The sequence below is a fragment of the Phaethon lepturus genome, unplaced genomic scaffold (genome assembly GCF_000687285.1).
Source record: "Phaethon lepturus isolate BGI_N335 unplaced genomic scaffold, ASM68728v1 scaffold1495, whole genome shotgun sequence".
NCBI classification, from domain to species: Eukaryota; Metazoa; Chordata; class Aves; order Phaethontiformes; family Phaethontidae; genus Phaethon; species Phaethon lepturus.
In genome coordinates this window covers 83,221-104,190 of record NW_010538139.1, presented here as the reverse complement: position 1 = coordinate 104,190, position 20,970 = coordinate 83,221, and the positions used below count along the sequence as shown (strand labels likewise).

The window sequence follows — 20,970 nt, the reverse complement described above, 5'->3', positions numbered from 1 at the left end:
AAGAGTGCCAAAAATGCCCAGCGTTCTCCCAGTTACCCCCTCCTCCAAACATCTGAAAATCTAAAACCTGTTTTAGAAGACGGATCTGTTATGTGGAAGAATATTTACAGTCTGTACCATTTTGGCATCATACATTAAAATCTAATAAAAAAACCTGTGACAAGATCTTGATTACCACAGCTAATAGGCTGTCTAGGATCAAAATGTAAAACACATACATCACCATATATAACTAAGGTCAAATACATTTTACTATCATGTGTTTACGTCCTCCCTAGATTATGGTAGGTAAGTGTTCCTGTTGCTACAACATAGCTGAGATACTCCAGTAAACACAGGCACCAATAAATATAATTAGGCCAGTAGTAAAACCTATTTATTTTCTGGAAGAACTCGAGATTTATTGCTAGAACATGAATGTTTTTCAATTCCAAACCAGTTCATGTTTGTATGTCATTCCTTTGAAAAGAAAAGGAAAAAAACAATACAGTTATCAGTTTATGTAATCATGACAGTTATGTAGCCTACTATAAATCAAAGTCAAAGCAGTATTTGTCTGAAATAAAGGTCTGTACTATTACAGCTAGCAAGAAGGGATTTACCAACAGTTTCACACTAAATCAATGTTCAGCAAAGTTTGAGAAAATGCCACAGCTTGTTACACAAATGTCAATTTTATTGACACTACCACACGACTGTATACAGTGTTTTCCAAAGAAATGGAATTCATCATTGAGAAATAGTGAAACAGATTAATAGCAAGGTTGTAAGGTTAAAAGTACTTAACTCTACATTACAAAAGACATAAGAAAAGTGGTATCACCTCAAATGTGGAAACAAAGAAATTCTGGCACTATGCCTGTCATACGACAGCGAATAAATGATTTGCACCTCTGTGAGAAGTTCACAGGCATTATAGTCTAGCAGTTAAATAGCACCTATCTGTGATAGATAGATATATCGACATATCTACCTACCTATTTATAAACCTAGATCTAACTTCTGATGTACTGGAATTTTTATCAGTACTACTCATGTATTTCAAACTATAAAATATTAAATGGACAATGAATTAGAAAGACTTCCTAACCTACACTTGGAAGACACGACCTGGGAGAAGTATTATGGAAAGTATCACAAAAAGATGTGCCTGGTGGCTCACAGCATTGAGTATACACCCCATTGATTAAAGACTTGCACACCAACACATCACTGACATTCTCAAAGTTATTTTGCAGAAAAATGAAATGCTACATCCTCCTTTTTAGTATCAATGTGGACACGAGCAGTGAACAAATCCAACCACCACTATCACCTACAAGCAAGAGCTCAGTTAGACTCCATCCGCCAATATGCTGAACAAGTGAAAATTAAAGCTAGGTATAAGAAAGTGGCTATATTATAAAAAGGTCTCAAAATGCTGTTACACTAACACATTCTGGGGCCTAATTACAACCAACACAGCCATAAAGATCAACACATTGGATGTTGTTCTGGAAAAGATGGGAAACAAACTCATTCTGCTGTGAGAAAGCCAGCAAGTCATGCAGAAATGAAAATGGAAAGTCTTCTCTCCCCCATTGCCAATCAATCAGGACATGTGTCACGGCAATGATGTGAAGTGACTTTCTCTTTTTCATGGAGGCGAGGAACAAATAACCTGCATTAACCAGATGGTCTTTTCTCAGTGTTTCATCTGACCTCCTGCCACAGAAGAGTATATTCATACAGGCTCTACTCATCAGCTATATACTGCAGAACATAAACAGAAGCAGAAGGGAGAAGACCAATCTTATTTACAAGGTACTGAAATTCTTCACATTTTACCCTAAAGGATTAATTGATTGACAGGCAATTACTACCATGTCAGTTGCCAGATATCAAGTGGTACCACACAGCACATCAAGAGGCCTAAAAGGTTTGTGGCTGGTAACGTGGAATTGTCTGTGCTCATACTTGAAGTGATTTTTATTTAGATTCAGACTTGGGCCATCTTTTAAATATAAAGGAGCTAACTATATACACGCAAACCAAGAGACAAGTACCAAAAGATGTTTATCTAATGATTGCTTGAACACATACTAAAATTATATCCTTGGTGGAGCAGGCAGGAATTAAGCATGTGCTTCAAGTCTTTTCTGAGCTTGGTGTTTAAGAGAAGCAAACACCGGCTGATGACAGTGGCAAATAATGAGAATGCGTTTTACCACAGTATGACAAATTAGACCATCAATGCCAAAATACCTGGCGTGGTTCTGAGTTCCACTGAGCTAATTTACTCTCCAGCCATTGGGGAAAGGTACTGCAGTAAGGAAGGTGACAGAAAAAGGAAACCTTGATTGAAAGCTAATTTGAAAAAAAAACCCCTATGAAACAGCAATGGCAGTTTTTTACACGGCCACAGGACATTAAACTATGGGTTATTGTTCCTGCTTTACACGTGTCTCAAATCGTTCCTCATCAACGTACATGTTCCATGTGCTAAGTAAAATGAAGCCAGTGGTTAAAATCAAATACTTAATAGCGATACCTTTGTCAAAACACACATCATAGTTGCTTGCTGCAATTTGTTGGTGGGAATGCATGGGAGTGATGGCAAGCTGCGGGTGCCCAGCCAGAGAGGGGCAGGCTGGGCTCTGCACATGGCTGGCCAGCCACGATCCATCCCACCAGCAGTATCTGCTTTACTCTAGGCTCCTGTCATGCACAGATGTTAACCCCTAGGAACTGGTGCTGAGGTTGGCACCTATGGAGACTCGGGCTGGTTGAGCTATACATGCCCATTACGAGGGATAAAACAGCTCAAATCAGTACTTCTCAGCTGATGAAGAAAGTCCCTCCCAGAGGTCAACTCAAATCATAGGTGAGCTGAACTGCCTGCTGCCTCTTTCGTTGTTGACTACATAGACAGTGTAAGATGACCTGAAATCCCTAGTTAGAGACTGCAACATAACATGTGAGGGCTCTGCTCTTTGTGAGGAAGAAAAAAGGGACTCAGTGTATCCTGGATACTCCTCCTCCTCTACTCCTTTCCTCCTCAAACTGCTGCATAACAATCTCATGGCATTTAGTGTTCTGCATCTGCTTGAAAGAGTTCCCATCCCTATACACTATGTTTTAACAGCAAGGAAGAATACAGCGGTGTTAAAATGCTCCTGGTTATGTTCCTCCTCTGTGGAGTACCAAGAAGGGAAAATGACTCAATTATAGAAACTAAGAGGAATCGTCAACCATTACTGAAGGTGACTGAAATTCTGTTGGAAAATGTCATGTACAGCTACAGTACTCACTCTAGCTACTGTTTAGGGTTATACTGCTCTCAATGCTTATAGGTTTATTATTAGAAATTAAAATGTATTAAGAGCCAGAAAAGCACTTTTCTCAATACCTGGAGTATTGCAGGGCTTATTCTCTCTTAAGCCTGCTCCACAGAGTGCTCTGCAGTCAGGGGAAGCTTTTACTTTGCTTTAAGAGCAGATGAGTGTTTTCTAAACTCCAGTCTGGTAAATGAAACCCAAGCTGTTGCTACTTTATCCTTTGCATTACTGAGCACACCACTTATGAAGGCTCTCTAATAAGAAAGTATCTGACAGAGCTGTTGCTGCTGTGGCCACACAGTTAGGTCTAGCGTAACCTTCCATAGTCACAGTGGTTGCATACCTCTAACTTCTACCTAAAAGTTTTGGTCAGAGAAAACAGATAGTGCCAGATGAAGTGGAAGGAGTTTTCGTATGCACTTCGCTGATGACTGGAGTACCTTAGATGGGAGAAGAGTTTAAGAAGGGTGTCCATCCCTTCTCTCCCCAGCTATGAAGCAGGTACAGTCACATTGCTGAGCTAAACAAGATACAGGATGGAGATTCTGCTCTGCTCTCCCTCAACACAAGAACAAACCCCTACTGACTTCCATGAAAGCACAAGGGGGACCAGTTCATCAGGCTGCACTCTTCTTCCTCATTAAAAAAGCTGGAGTACTGGATTAAAAGATCTTGAAAAGTGGTTATAAATTTAAGTACAAACATCCCTGAATGCAGTACCAAGGAATTTGAGGAGGAATGGGAAGAAAAAACAACTCAGGAAGAGATTCGATGTAACACATAAACAATAGCCCTGCCTGTCTTGAAGAGGAACATGACAGAGAGCAAGGTTTGCTTTGACTTCACAGCTTCAAAATGTGTACCCATAGCAGGAGTGGCAGTGCATGGCAGGGCTTTAGTAGAATGGTGCACATTTTCAATGAACCAATTTCCTCATATTTAGGACAAAGCATCAGCCAGCAAATGGACAGAACAATTAAACCAGTGACAGTTTTACAGCAAAATACCAGTTAGAATGAGCAAAAGCCTTCGGTACAGGTAAAACTAAAAATAATTAAAAAAAATTAATTCCATGCATTCATAGTTTAATGGCTTGACATGCTTATAGTCTCATCAAGCTTGGTGTTGGTTTAGTAGCCAGCAACCTCTCCCAGTTGGTAAAGGTCCATGCTTTATTGGTATACTGCAGTATTAGACAGTGGTGAGTGTGAAATCAGACAGTAACTGCTGTTGGCCTACATCAGGGTATATCCACATTTTAAGAACAAAGAGTGAACATTACAGCCTGGGAAGAATACAAGGTCACTGGGCATCAGTCTTTGTCTAGCCTTGATCTTTCCAGACAGAAATAGAGCAACATATAGAAGGATTCCCTGCTGTACCCAGGGTTAGGGTTGGTTTGCTTTTGTTTGTTTGTCTTTAAACCAACACGACACAGTGCTACAACAGAATTGAAAATGTTCAGCCCCCATGTAAGCTTATGCCAGATACTGTCCATTTCAGCAAGACATCTCCCCAAGACTGCAGTGATCCTGCTTATGAGCTATGGCAGATGGGCTTGATCATCATTGGGTAGAGCCTTCATTAAGAAATGAAGGGCAATCCGATCATGCTCAATGGAGCCCACGTGCCCTGGAAAACAGACCTTCTTCCCCCCTCCCTCCACTCTTCTGCTCCTCAACATGGTGTGGTTTCTCAACTTGAGACTCACAAGCTGATGGGGTTTTTCTCCCATTCTGAGGTGAGGAGTGCTCTCTGAAACAGGATCACTGTAATAAGAGGAATTAGGTACTCCCAATACAAATAGGTATTTCTGCAGTAAAAGGACATTGAGACAGTGCTCCAAACAATGCGAGGAACAGAAGATACACCATGCTTTGAGGATAGACAGAACGTTGAAAAGGCTTTTTCTCCCAGAGAGGTACATGCTGACAAAACAGTGCATACAATGAAACAAAAAGTGTTTCTCTTTAAACGGTATTAAACAAATGACAAAAATGAGAATGAAGTCCCCAGCATTTTCAGTTTTTAAAATTAATTTTGACTATTGAGATTTATTAAAAAAATCTATGCATATGCACACACAGAAATCAGGAAAGGGCTGGATACGTGAAACACTGCCAAGCTTATGAACTTTTGTTAGTGGGTCCAGGTAAGTTTTTTAGCAGGAAAGGGGAAAAAATAAGGATTCAGCTAATCAAAGATAATTCTAAGTGCCTCATGGAAAAGCAACAGGCATGAGCTCTACCATTCACTGAACTAAACAGAGACCTACCTCTGATCTTGCTGTAAACCACCAAAGGCAAAAACCTGTTTTCTTCTCAAAACAGGATTTTCAGCATTTTAAAGACAGCACCTGATCTCATTTTAACAAGCTTGAAAGCTCTTGAATTGGAAAGCATTCATTTTCCTTCAATCTTCCATGTTCAATCAGTGACAGCTGGATCATTACTGGCTTTAGAGCTAATTTTTATCAGTAGGAACTGTGGATTTTGATGGTTCTCAGGGGCCAAAAATTTACAAAAAATCATCAATAAAAATAACACCTTAAACCTCTAATCATTCTAGAGAAACTAAGTATTTACCATCATGCCATGCACACTTATGATCCTAAGGTCTTTACCCCCGTTACTGTAATAATACCAACATTATTTACACTCATACTTGTGAAAAACATGCCTGTGAATACACAGCTCAGCCAGGCACACAGGCTTTCCAGATCTCACTACATTTAAAAGAAAGTGCTCACTGCTTTTAATAACAACATAAAGCAAGCTTATTCTACACACTTTGTAGACCACAGGATAAGAACAGAAGACAAAATGCTCTAAAGAACTGCTACACGTCACCCAAACCAGGATTTTACTCATATGCTGCCTTTGATTTTTAAGTAGAAGTTCTGTATTTTAAAATATCAATGGCACCACACAGCCTAAATAGGGAGGAACGCAGAAGATGCCTTTGTTCAGAATCCGCATGTTACACAAGAATTATTTCCCTTACAAATAAGTAAATATGTGCCCTTGTCTAGGCATATTTCAGCAACTATAGAAATTACTGAAATAGAAGAGGAAAGACTTTGTTAATTTTCATTTCCTAGGATTTCAATTTCCTTCATTTCCAGAACCTGACAGCACAGGCAAAAAGTTTTCCTAATAGAGCTTGACCGAAACCAGAGTCTGCTGCTACCCACATTTGAAAAAAGTTACACATCAGTCTAATCTTTGGGACCTCCTGATGTGCATCAGCCACTTATAATCAGAAACCCCAAAACCATCATCATCAGGTAGGAGACACCAACAAGCAGTTGGGTTTCTGACAAAAGGACTGTTCTCCTACCACTTGTGTATGACAGCAGCTAACAAAAGAAAGGTGTATATATTAAAAACTGTTCCAGAAGACTCAATTTCCCTCATATATTTAGGGTCTCTCTTATTTGGTATGAAGAAGAGGACTGATCCCCTAAATGAAGAGAAAAGAAATACGCTAAAATGTACAGAAGCTGCCTTAAGAAACTACATCGTTCAGAGAGAGGAGCATTATTGGAAGACTAAAAGGGACTTGGCTTCCTTCACTATACATGCCTGAACACAGAACCTCTTTCGTTCACACTCACTGCCCTTCCCAGCTGGTAACAACCATGCTGCTGAATGAGGTGGATCTCTGGTGGTCCTTGTGCACAAAGGTAACTGACACCCAACTCCTTCACACACGGGTGGAAATTAGGAAGAAACTGGACTGTTAATTTGTTTTTCATCATTAGAAGTTAAACTGCAGAAATTAAATTTCATTCTAAAGTCACCTCTGGCAGCAGCCTAATGACTCATTATGACAAATGAGACTAGTTAAACAAACATGGTATTTGACACAATTTATAGGTCAGACATCCTTTCTTCGGTTGAAGAACTGTTCCAGAAATAGCCACAATTCACGCTAATTGCATATAAATCATACTGAAGACATCTGAATCACTGCTTTTCAATAGTCAAAATCAGGTCTGCTTCATCAGTTCAAAAGTGTTGATCTTTGAGTACCCTAAGAAGCTACTGGGGCTTTAAATTCTCAGAAAAAGAGTGGAAAGCACACTATGCCAAAGGGAATAGTAAATAAATAAGGCTACACATTTTTAGTGTGCTTAAATGTACCTAATCTTAAAAAAACAGTATTTCTTATTCTTCTCTTTTCGTTTGTCTTCCCAACCCTGGAGCCCGCCAGAAGAAGCTTCTAGTTGATTACAGAGACCCTGCACATGTGTTCATTTATCATGGGACAGAGGAAGACAGAATTTAAAACATCTCCGCTTCTTAGTGAAGAAAAGGAGGAGCTATAAAGAGGTTTTAGATCTGTCTAACCCATTTTGCATTTGATTTTCTCTGGTCACCACCAAGTAAATGCATGTACAGAGAGGCCAGACAGGAACTTCTGGCATGAACGCTACTGCTTCAGAATGAATACAGCTGCTTCAACTAATAAAAGCTGCTCCACAAACATCTGTGCAAACAGAAACCAGCCCTACAAATATTCAAGGGGGAAAATACAGGTCCTGAAGCAGTCTGGTCTAATAATACTAGTCCTGTTTAGTGAACTAATTCACAAACCATTGTTTTTTTACCCTTTGCTGGGTTCTAATGACTACGTTCAGCGTTGCCAATGCTACGCTGTTGAGAAAATTCCGTCTAATTTTGCATGCCCTTTAATCTTGAGGTAAACTGGTAGATATAGCTTTTCAAATTATTAGCATGCAACTCTCATTATGCTCATCTATCTACTTTATAAATGATCTCAGCTCTGTACAGCTCACATAATATACAAATACAGCAAACCTAAAACTTTCAGTTACATGTTGACGTTTTTCAGCTACAGAAATTTCTCTTCCAGTTTTTCTTTGATATAACTTGTATCTAGCGTTCACTACAATGCTTAATGGGATGGTGCCTGTTAGGGAGGCCTATGAGCTACAGGCGATTTGAGACAATGGCAGCACTAGGCGCAAATCATCTTCAGAGAACACCCTTCTCTGTCATGCACAAGGAATTTATTTGCTAGAGGATATGAACTTCAACTGAAAACAGCACAGTCTAGGCCATCCAGATATCAATTATTCAAACCTCCATACCTGCAATTTTCTACAGAGGTCCTAGCTCCTACATCAACTTGTCACTATCTACGTTTCCTTCATCTAGCCAAATTTATTCCCAAATTTTATATCCCAGGTTATTGAGGAAAACGAGATTCTAGGAAAGGCAGGTATTAAAAAAAACCGCAAACACTCCAGAAGATTCCAACAGGACATAGTACGTTTGAGCTGCTGGTGAGCTAGAAAAAACTTAAAATTGTCTGATAAGATTTTTTTCATTCACTCTAGCAAATGATTGAACATGGTCAAGTAGTTGGAGTACCAAAGAAAGAACCCGCGTGCCTTTTATCCATAGACTAAGTTGCTAACCACATCTGCACATTATTTTGGGACAAACTCCTAAACTGCTTTTGCAACTGGACTCCATGTTCATCCAACTATGTGGACAGAGTTAGAATTGGTTCAGTACAGTGACAAGCCATCTGGACAGCCCAACAAGAGGCTTCCTCCATGTGCTCTGGAAGGTGGCTCAGGACTACTCAGTTGAAGTAGACGCAGCTACCTGATCTTGCTGGGATTCAGGTCTTCCATTTGTAGCAACTGCCTAAGGATATCTGGGCACTTCAAGAGTATGGGATTTAAAAGTTAACTCTTGTGAATAAAAAAAATTGGAACACTGCATCTGAAGTACCATCAGCCACATTCCAAAATCTATTAAGAGTTGGTGGGAGAATCAAATCTTTTAATAGCTACCTCTGTTAGACTTGAGACACAGGTATGCTTAGACCACTGCTGTTGACCAGGGTATACAGACTAATCAATGCTTGCAATGACTAACTTGAACTGACAGACTCGTCTTCCCCTCTGTGCTTTGTGAACTAGAACAACAAGAATTCCCCCATCCCATCCCATCTCATCTGTAGTCTTGCCCAAAGGTTTCTGTTCTTTCCTCCAAGGCCCTTCTGTATTTGTCCCACAGCAAAACTCCCAGATGTATTCTGAGGGACCTGATCCTATCTGAAAAACATCAATTTAAAACTGCTCTCTCACATACCATTCTTGGCAAGCACCCAGATATGAACCACATGTCTGGTGGAGGAATTTGGCCCACAGACTGTTTTTAATTAAATGCTTGTCTACTGATATTAAACTGAACTTCAGTGGCATAAGAATGCTGCAAAATGGTTCATCCTAAATGAAATTATTTCCTATGTAATTTACAAACTTTATTTCTTCAGACTGGAAGAATTCCACATGTGTTAAAATGACAACCACTTAAACGTTTAAAGTTGAAAAAATGCCAGATGATAGAAAACAGTCAAAGAGAAATCCTCATATTTGATTTTTGAGAATAATATTCAAAAGGAATTCAAAAGGAAAAAAAAAGCTGTTGAGATAATTCATTAGCAACTAAGCTAACTGCAGTCTGTTCTGGCAGAATTATAAATCCATTATCTTTGTAGGCATATGAGAGAAGAAAGCAAAATAGTAAACAGTAGTTATAAAATTTTATATTCACTTAAATCCAAATAATATGAAATCTATTCACTTTTCTGAAGTAGGAGAAATGACTGCAAATCCTTTTGTTGAAAATCCATCACTTGAACTCTAATTTTACTGGCTAACAAAGCAATTAATGTATCTGTCCAGATTGCTATTACTTTACTGTATAATATGACTACTGGTACTTTTGCTGCACAGGCACATGCACCCAACTCCCCATGCTCACACTATCTGCTAACATGGGCTTCAACTAACTATATTTCATCTTAAATATTGAGAAGTTCAAAGTAATTATTTTACAGCTACTCTAAATCCAAAACAAAAACTGCCTTCTTTTAGAATAATATACAAGCAAGCTTTTCGCTAATTATGTCTCACTGTTTCTAGGTTCATGCTTTAAACTACAAGAACAAACAAGAGCATTCCCTGTCACCAAAATATCACTGTCTAAAGAGATGCTTTAAATCATTCCTGTTCAAAAATGAGGTATCTAATCTTTAAGAAAACCAACACACTAAAGGGGATGAGCAGGTTAAAACTTATATTTACATGAAGATACATTTTACTGCAAAAAAGTAAAAGTATATAACAAGACATGCCTAACTACTGTATGTATCTTTTTAAATATCCTTCACTCAGATTTAACTCTGTTAAAATGTGCATAGACCAAGGCATTAGAAAAATTTAAAACACTTCATATTTTATTATTTTTGTAAAAATGATCTTGAAAATTTTATATTGTCTAGATTTATAAAGCCCTGTAATTTGTTCATCAGTACTTCTGTGGGTGGATTCATCATTGCTGCATGCATGTACTGCATGACGCAGATCACTGCAAGTGACCTGCAGTTCAGTCAGTGCTGTTGTTCCTCACTTAAAATTCTCAAATTTAGTTCCCTTCTCCCACAAGAAAAATACGTAACAGTTAAAATTAAGGCCAATGTTAAAAAGCGTATTTGTCTCCCAGATCTAACAACTGCAGGACACTTTCCATAGAGGAGACCTTTCATCTGAATCAGGTTTTATTAGTATACAGCCTTAATTCTCAACACTTTTAGTCTGTGAAAAGGAAGTTTACAAAGAATCAGTCTTTCTGTCCTTCTGCACATGTGCCAAAATCTTGCTACTCTATGTACAGTACAGAAGACAATCAGCCTGGACCACAGTTAGTCCCATCAGTCTCTGTGTCAGGGGATGAAAAATTTATTAGGTGGCACTATTACGCCTAATACGCCTACGACAGACTAATTGGATCCTGTACAGATAAAGATTTTTCATGATCAAAGCAAAAAATAAAATCAAACAGCCACCATCTCCAAACCCCCCACCAAAAATCACCCACACCAGAACTTTGATGTCTCTGTGAATAATTCCACTGAAAGAATAAGGGAAAAAATCTCTTGCAATTAATCTTCATACCACACTGATAAAGGATAGAAAGGATTGCCTTGCAAGTAATATTCATTCCACTCTTCATTAGAGCTGTTTCAAACTAATTTTTTTTTTCACTTGAATTATATCTTTCATCTTGTTCTTTCTTGTCCAAGGAAGAGTTTGGAGTTTCAAAACCTCCTTCATCAAATCAGCCAGTTGAACCCACTGAAGAAAAAGCCAATACTGTCATTGTTCTTGTACACATGCCCAATTTGTATCCTCAGTTCATCAGTTAAGATTATAAAATGGGTTACAAAGATGAGTAGACCAAACACATTCTTGCTATGAAAATATTGTCCAGCATATTTCAAGATTTCAACAAGTCTTGGTCTTAAATATCAAGCTGCCTGCATTTGGCTGTAAGTTTAACTTTTTTTTCCCTAACTCTGTTGAGGCACTCATAAGTTGCTCTCCTTATATAGGAGAGAAAAAAATTGTAATAGACATACAAAAGAGCACAACGTACCTACTTAATTTCATTTTTGTTTGTTTTGTCAAAATAACTAATCAAGTATCAAAGAAGCTATAGTATATACCTAAAATATGACTTCATACAAAGAATAGGTGAACGTACGAAGTCTTAGAAAGATACATAAATCAGTAGTAATTTTCCTCTCCTCCTGCCTTTCAGAGGAGATGCATTACTGTTAAGCTTCACTGAGACTTATCCTTATTATTGTATTTCTCGTATCCCTTGCCTCTGGCTGGTCAGTACAATGATAACATTTGAAATAGCCCATGCACTGAAATTATTACTAGCCACTCTTCATGAGCCCCAGAAGATGCAATCACGGTATCCACTGGTCTCATATGCCCAGGCCCCTAGCAGCTGAAGACCTGCACACCATCTTCATCACTGAGGCCAACAGACACATCCTCCTCTACCTCCTCATCAAGCTGAAGGCTTCCAAAGGAGTACTTATTTCTAGGCATGGGAGAGGAACTCAGCACAATGGGATTTCCAAACACCAGAGGGTGAGTGAAAGGGTTAATGATTTCTGAGTCAGAATCGCTAGATTCTGTCCCACTGCTGGTGGAGCCCTCCATCATCTGGATTGCAGCCATGTGATCCATCACACCACTGGTATGCAGCGAGTGTATAACTGGGCTCTGCTTTGACTGTGCCCGAGCTGGCATACCGTTGGCCATCATTTGGCCTTCTGCAGAAGACAACTTAGCCACCCCGTCACCTTTACAATATCTCTCTGATCTATACTCCTGCCCAGGAGTTGGGGATATCTGGCTCAGTATAAATGGATCTGTAACTGATTTATTGCAGAGATGTGGGATTTTCTGTCCATGAGGCCGTTGAGAACCTGGAGAGTATCTGCCATACCCATGGCAGCTACTGGCATGGCTATCCTCCTCCCCAGTCCTCACCCTGCAGTCGTGCCCATTTTCTGAGACATAACCCTGAGAGCCAGTTCTACTCAGGCTCATGTTAGGGCTTGACCCTTTGCTACTGGGAGGCAATGGAGTGGCCAGTGGACTACGGCTCCCTGGCCCTCTAAACATTTCGTCAACTAGTGAGCTGTGCCTTGGCATCCTGGGGCTTCCCCCAGTGTAGAATGAGAGATTAGCTGGGTTATCATCAAGGTACTCTTCAGAGAGGTACTGGGAAGACTTTATAGAGGCTGAGGAATCCCTGTATCTAGTTCTATTGCGATTTTCATCTCTATAGTGAATATAGGCACCACTGGTCAAATCACCCTCATAATTGTCATTTGTTTGGGAATATGACCGGGTTATTTGTCCTCTGAGGAGATCATACTCGCTATCTACATCACTGCAGTCAATGAAAGGAATGGAGGTGCTGCTGCCATGAGCAGCCCTGGAAGCTGGACCTGTGCTTGGTTGCTGTGACTGAGGTCTGTTCTGCTGCATCCTGTCCTTAGCAGCCTCCTCTTCTTCCTCCACTGTTGACACCACCGCTCCATCCACCTTTCTGCCTTCCTTCGGGCTCTTCTTCAAGGAAGGGCTCTTCTGCTGTCCAGTGTCTTCTGTTGAAGCCTTCAACTCCTTCCCTTGCCGGGAGCTCTGCACTGCTGCAGCATCACTGTCATCTCCATAGGCAAAGCTAGAGCTCTGGAAAGATAAAGAAGGGAAGGCAAAGGGGAAACAACGGGGGAGGGAGGGGTGGGAAGGGAGAGGTTTGGGAGGGAAGGGAGCCAGAGGGAAAAGGCTATGTGTAATTACGCACCAGAATTTTCGACTGCATCTTGCAGCAACATAGGAGCCTCTTGAAAGTGGAAGAGGCAACCCAAACTTCAAAATGAGTTTAAAAAAAAAAAAGAGGGGGGTGTGTGTGTCTCTGACCTTAAGAAGAGGAAAAATACATAAACTAAGCAAGGGTTGGAGAAGGCAGACAGAATGTGGTGATATGTAAAAAGGGGTATTTGAGGTGTTTCAATGCATTCAAGGCATTCATCAGTACTACGAACGTCAACCTGTTCGCACTACTCTGAGAAGCTGGGGGGACAAAAGATACATGCATAAGACAAATTTTGCACAGCCTCTATACACTAAAAAAGCCATATGTGGGCTTTTGAACAGCCCACATTCAATCCCTGGAGCATACCCACTACTAATTCCTGGGCTGGCTTTTCTATACACAGAAATATGTTGCATCTGCCCAGTAGCCATGCTCCATCTACCTGAGCTTGTTTTAGCAATATTAAAATGCTAAAAGGTATTGGAAATAGGCTAAATTTATAGCAGAATTCTCTGAATTTCTTAGATTTGCAGGAATGAGAGAGCCTGTGAATATCAAAAGGAAGCAAGGCAAGGAAGGTGAAGGTGCATATAGCTTCTTAAAATATATTAACCTAGTAGCTTGCTTCTGCCATTTAAGTTCTACTTAATGTAAGGTTAGGTTAATAAAGGTTTGCCTCCACAAACAGAGATGAGCAGAGAGAAACACTGGCAGGTGGAGCAACTCCAATAACCCGGCTCCTCTGGGGGCTGTAGAGCCATCAACCCATGGTCTGGGTGTGCCTGGGATGCCAGCAACCGAGGAGATAAGAGCACGTGCATATTGATTGGGTGGGTAGGCCAATGTGCAATTGCTAGCAAACATTAAACTAGACTAGCTGGCAAGTAGGATAAAAGAGCTGGGAGCCATTACTGGAGCAGCCGTAAGTCAGGCCAGACACTGGAAAGACGATGGGGCCTGGGGGTTAATTACTGGTGATGGCATAAGTCTGGACTAGCTATTGAGGAGACACCTTTGATGTGCATGTGTCTCTGTGTGAGGTAACTACGAACCAGGGTACCCAGCTTTCAGTTACTGGGTAGACCAGGTGTCTAAGATGAATTACTGGAGGAACCCATAGTGAGAGAGAGTGTGTGTGTAGATCTGAGTACTGGCAACAGGAGCCTTGGGGGCTGTGAGCCTTGGGGGCTTGTATGTCCAGGTACCAGCCACTGGGAGACCTAAGGATCCAGGGCCCTGCTGCTGGATAGACTGTCTAAGACAAGTTACAGTAGGGATCCATATCATATATATGTAAATGTATTTTCCACTAATGAACTGTCATCTTGATCAGACAAAGAGTGGAACAGGGTGAAGCCACTGGCACTGTTTGTGCTTGTGGGAGTGCTGTTTTCTGTGTTTACCTCTGTGTGTATGTGTATATATATTGTATATGTGCATTTATGTGGGTACCTATTGTGAATACACGCTCAGCCTTACTACTAGCTGGACCTGGGAACATGTAGCTGCTGCAACCTCACCACTGTTGGACTACTGAATTTGCAAACTCCTAATGCATAACAGCTATTAATGTAAGACAAATACATTAGGTATATACCAGAGATAAGAGCTTAAAAGTCCATAGCTGTAATTTTTCTGAGGAAATAATTCTTCTCCTCCCTGGTTAATACAACAAAACACCTTGTCATGAGCAAGTAAGACCACCCCCCCAGTGAAGGAAAGGAATTAAACTTTTCACAGATGCAATAACCAGCTACGACCTAGGGCCCCAGCAGTAACACTGTGGATTGCAATTCTTCGTACAGCTCAGACAAGCTCACTATTTGTATTTGTCTGGTTGTCTGGAGGCAACTGTTCCACAGCGGAAATGAACATGTTCCACTTGCAGTACCTAAAACTTGTAACACCCAGGGCTCCCAGTTAAATGGAAAGCTAGCAGAAAACTATGCTCCTAGGGTTTCAAAACAGCAATTAGTGGAGGGTAATGTAACAAGAAATGTTTAAAAGGCATGATCCAGGGTTTCAACATCACTGACTTGTTTTGGCACCTCTGTATGCTGTTCTGAAGGCTGTGCAGTAAGACTCCTGATGGAATGAATCTTGCTGTGCTTCCTGGAGATAAAAGGAAAATCACAGTAAGAAGCCATTTCAGTTTTTTCTACAAATAGGAATCAAGAGACATGCCTCCTTTAAAACAAAACCTTGGACTAGCAGATTTCATAAAAGTTTGCTCCAAAACAGATTAACATTCCTCCTTTCTGTAAAATTTCAATGTGCTATGTGCAGCAAACATACTGTAGTAAGAAAAGGGAGAGGCCCTGAAGCAAAAATGGTCTATCACCGGAACATGAGTCATAAGCAATGAACTGCTGTCATGGTCTTTGTGGCCATTACTTTCAGCTCACTATAAGCAAGATGAGTTCAGACAGAACTGGCTCTAGCAAGTTGTAAGCCTTCCCTAGAGACCCTTCCCTTGCGGTTGGCTATACCTATTGCTGTTACTTTCAGTTTTGTTCTCAGGTGAATATGTGTGTTCACATACATTAACCACACCCCACCAAAAAGGGTGCAGATCAATACGGGAGGAAGTTAACCTGTGACAGTGGGATACTCACTGATGAAAAAACGATTGAAGACTACTGATTTTAAGTAAAGTATAGGTTATGTCAACTTCTGCCAAAACATTCAGGACCAAGGGGATATTATACAAATGATAAACTGTCAAAACAGCAAAGGAATTTTTCACTTGGACTGATGCCAAGATCTGAGACTAACTGGAAATCATGCCTTTTCTTTGATTAAAACATATTGGGATAGTTCATTTATCTCCTCTCACCTTTCAAACTGTACTTTTTTGTGCCCTCCTTCTTTAACATAGTCAAGAACTTGCTTCTGAGTCCGACCACTAGAAGAAAACCACAGTTAAAATATCAATCTGAGATACTGAATTTGCCACATTTAATACAATATATCACCTGGGTCATCGTAAACATGTATGTGGCCTGCATATGAAGTCACAGCAACCGGAAAAGTAATTGTCACTATCAGCAGAAACTCGTGTCATAAAGGGACCTGGTCAGATACACACAGATTTTTATCATTTTGCCTGTTACTTACCTCTTTTTTTTGCTACAGTGCTACTTTTTGATGCTTAAATTCAGTTGTGTGCCCTTTATAGGGTACTACATTACTGGGAAGTCACGACAATAAGAAAGTTAAGCAAGTGTTAAGTTTTCCTCAAAACAGTCCTGAATCTTTTTGAGAGTCAAATACCAGCCTCATCTCATATCAGTAGCCCTGGAACCAAGATGAAAACCACTGAAATGCATTTCTCAGTTGCTAATATGAAACACATCAACTAAACATACGTACATTTTCTGCAGAGATTTAGGCTGGAAATCTCTCTCTCCTTCTGCTACAGGCCATGAAAAAGCAGTGAGAAAGCCCAGCACTTCCTATTGTACAAAGATGTAAACTCCAAAGGGAACTGAGAGCAGTAAAGGAAACCCACACCTCAAGAATGTTCAGTAGAGACCCAAATCCTTCCCATTCACTACAGGCTTTATACTAACTTTATTATCACAAGGCCTGGAAGAAGTTAGTGAATGTACGCAGCATAGCTCACAGTGAGTGGAGGATGTAGCCAAAACTTGCTCTCCAAACCAGGAGGTAAGTTGAGGTAAGTCTTCTATTTACTCAGGCAGAAACTTAACAATTATAGCTTGTTTACCCTAACACAGGTCCTTCCATCTTAATTAATTTACTTTGCAGGCAGGAAACAAAGTGAGAAGACAGAATGGCCATAACCACTATATTCTTCTGCAAGGCACTAGAGTGTACAGTTTATCTCAGCAGAGAGGGTTTCTGGCTGTTCAGCTTGTATCAGCTTCACAAACAAAATAAACTGTATGAATAAAAGGATTTCCCCCCTGGCATACACACATGATATCTACAATGAGGCTTCTGTCAGTGTAAGAAAAAAAACAATAACCCAACTATTAAAAACCTCTCTACAGCTCGAAAAATATCGCAGGTAGACTTGGCCTTAAGCATAGGTGGTCATCTCACATAAACCCCTTGCAAACATAAAGGTCTCAGCATAAAGACATGCCAGTGCTTTTAACTGCATACAGATGGGTTTACCACAGGGATATGCAACAAAAATACAAATCTCTACTCAGATACATGGGAAAGATCCCATCCTAGAAGCAGAGGATCCAGAGAGTGCCAAAAAGTTGCTAGCTAGCGTTACTTAAGACACAGGTGGATTTTCCTAGTGAAACCAGTTGGAGCCTATATACTTACCTCCAGAAAGTTACTTTACGACAGCTACTACAAAATGAATGCAGGCTTCTTCCCTACTGTGTTTTTTTCAATGTTCTGTCTGAGAAGCAGCAATGGAAAATATAAAGGAGCAAAGTACAATGTAAAAAAGAGGAGCTGAAAATAACAGGTTTAACCCTAGATCATTATGGACGTGATTTTGAAATGGGGAGCCAACAAAGGTGGAAAGAAGAATTCAGGTCTTACCTGAACCTAAATGATGAACCTCTAGAAAAAAGAACAGGTTTAGGCTTTGGTTTAGGTTCCTCAAAAAGCCTGAAAAAGGCATGATGCTCCACACAGATCTTCCAGAAAGACTTGCAAAAATCTCGACTGGCCATAAGGAATTCCAGCGTGTCCTGGAACGAACTCTGAAAATTGAGATGGCATTTGCAATGTAAGCAAGCAAGCAACACATATTACAGAGATGCACTGACAAAGCAGCCGCTATGCTACCAAAAAAAGCTTTTTCCCAACTCATTGGCTTTCTGGCTTAACAGGCCCTATCCTTCCCACTTGAAGACATCTCTGATTTCCCTGGCAGTATCACAGCTATTGCTCAAACTTCCTTTCATTGACAAATACGACAGAGATAAAGCAGTGGTCTTAACATTAATGAGAAGAGGTGGTTTACATGCTATAACCTAAAGAATTGATGATACAGTACCAGAGTCTCAGCCAGAAGACGACTCCGTGACATTCAGTTTGTATCTCTGTTGCTGGGACTGCTCACCTGAGATGCCAGGTTGATATGTGCAGTACAAAGAGTCAATATAAGCAATTAATTCTAAAAAATAATCTTCTTGAGGTGATAAAAACATACATTTGATCTGTGAGTAGATATTTACCAAATAACCTTTTGTCAATTCCTGACAAGGACTTACATTCACATCAGGCCGTAGTTTGATAAGAAAACGTTTCCTCTTGAAGCTGAGCTTTCGAACCTTAGCCCAGTTGAAGGCATTGATCTTGGTGTGACCCTACAGAGAACAAAGCCAGCAGAGTTTAACCATTCCAGATCTGAATGGAGAAATCTAAATCACTAAAGAAAGCTTGTCATAAATTAATCATCTATTCACTTCACTTGAAATTATGGTATCTCTTATCATTCATCCTCTGATAATGCAAACGATAAGCATCTGGTGCTGTGACTGAAGGCAGGTATTTATGGTTAAACTCTTGTGTATTTATAGGACTAGGTATACTGAGTTGATGTGAAAGTATCTGACCCTGTATCACTGCACAAAACAGGGTGGCCCAGCTATTGTGCAGATGATGTCCAATGTGCAGACTCTGATTTTCAGTGGACTCAGACAACTCCCAGAGACGCCTCCTTCACTTTCTACCAGCTACAGAGAATGCAGGGAATCCAGACACCTAACAGGGTCACCTTACTTTGATGGGGTAGATTTCTTTCTTTGTCTGTTTACATGTCAAAATAAACACCCCTTTAAATATCACTTAACTGGGGGGAAAAAAACAGCAACTGAAGGTTTATATTGGAAGTGCAAAATACTGTATTTTGACCTTTCATAGGGCGCAACAGAAGTAAAAGGAACCTAAATAAATTACTTATCTCTGAAGAGTCACAAAATTCTTTTCCCCCAAAAAAGCAACCAAAAACCAGAAGCAAACAGGAAGCCTGAGAGAAATGATCTTCAAAATACTACAGTCCCCAGCCACTGCATCATTAGCCCCCACTCCCCAAAAGTCTCAATCTGTGTTAGAAGGTATTGGAGTTATTAATTTAAAATATTCATTGCAGTAGTTTGTTCAGTAAAGACTTCAATACAAATATGCCTACACCACAGCACAGAAGTTTCAGAGAGCTACTACAGGATTGCTAAATGCAGAAACCCACGTCGATTTGGGTGCCGTCACCAGACGGACGTAGGAGTAATGACAGTGTGATGATGTCTGCTAAGGCAACTTGCTGTATAAGAATCACATAATTAATCTCCCTTGGAATATTCATCAGCACTGACACCAATTTCTAAATAGATGGCAGGCTTTAAAATAAGTCTCTCTGAGTACTGCTTATGCCATTTGTGAGTGAACCTTTATTTCCCTTGAGGTCATTCTAATGAGGTCTTCATATTTCAATTTCTCTCAGTTATACCCAAAATAAAAAGATGAACTTAAGGCTCTTGCCCTGTGCAGTGCTTGAAGGAAGCCCTCAGCCTACTGCCAGGGGCAAACTGCTGGGCACGCTCCAGCAGGTCAGAGTCTGACTTAATTTTCAGCATTCAGTCTTGGAGCTTGAACCAGCAAAATTTCCAAGTTTTTCTGAAAATTAAAAAAAACAAACTGTTTTGAAAGTCCCAAATACATTAGGACAAGACGAGATGACTGAGTTTTAGAGCTTTACAAATCAGGCTTTGGGCCTTCAACCAGCAGCTGCATTTTTACATAAGGATCCCAGTGAGGTCCATGCTGTTTTGTGTAGACACATACTTTCAGCTGTAAGACAATCTTAATTTATAAGGCTTTGCAATTCATTAATTCAGCTAATGACAATACTGTAGGGGAGCAGGGGAAGGGCCTAAACATACAATTATTTGAGTTATGTGCATTTCTAACAACATCCTGGTGTTCTCATGCTTCAATTTTTCGGTTTTACTAGGAACACATTTAGTTGAGCATGATTTTTTAAAACTTTTTTTTTTTTTTAAATTTATATTTTGGAGCATTTGGGTTGGTCATATTTCTAGGTTAGTTTGTTGCTGTTGTTTTTCTTTATAAAAAGACTCAAAGTACTTTATATGGTTGGAAACATTAGTATTTTAACTGAAGTCAAACAGTTAAAACAAATAGTCTTTTCTGACAATTGTAAAAATGGACATTTTAAAGAACAGTTTACTTATTGTTTTTAACCCACAGTGAGGTAAGTAGCATTTTGGATGCTAGTGGACATAAGTTCATCTGAAGTGAAAGCAGTTTACACCAGCTGACTACCTGTACCTTCACAACTGTAAGAGCTCAGCTTGTTATTTACCTAAGGGGAACTGCAGAACAAGAATTTGATACATTTACTAATGATGCTTCATGAAAACTTACTAGGCTGACTAGGGTGGGAGAGGAGAGGAAAGAAATGTAAGGAATAT

At 40.0% G+C, this 20,970-nt stretch overlaps 1 protein-coding gene across 1 annotated transcript in view; it reads right to left on the bottom strand.

Moving 5' to 3' along the window:
• The window catches only part of LOC104620449 (FERM, RhoGEF and pleckstrin domain-containing protein 1), a gene marked incomplete at its 5' end in the record, with an annotated part of 41,556 nt that overhangs the window by 5,341 nt on the left and 15,245 nt on the right, over positions 1-20,970 (bottom strand). The window contains 5 exons of the mRNA XM_010286673.1: positions 13,176-13,416; positions 15,571-15,655; positions 16,380-16,448; positions 18,074-18,237; positions 18,751-18,846. Of these exons, the coding sequence (XP_010284975.1) occupies positions 13,176-13,416; positions 15,571-15,655; positions 16,380-16,448; positions 18,074-18,237; positions 18,751-18,846 (655 nt within the window). The remainder of the gene's footprint in view (positions 1-13,175; positions 13,417-15,570; positions 15,656-16,379; positions 16,449-18,073; positions 18,238-18,750; positions 18,847-20,970) is intronic.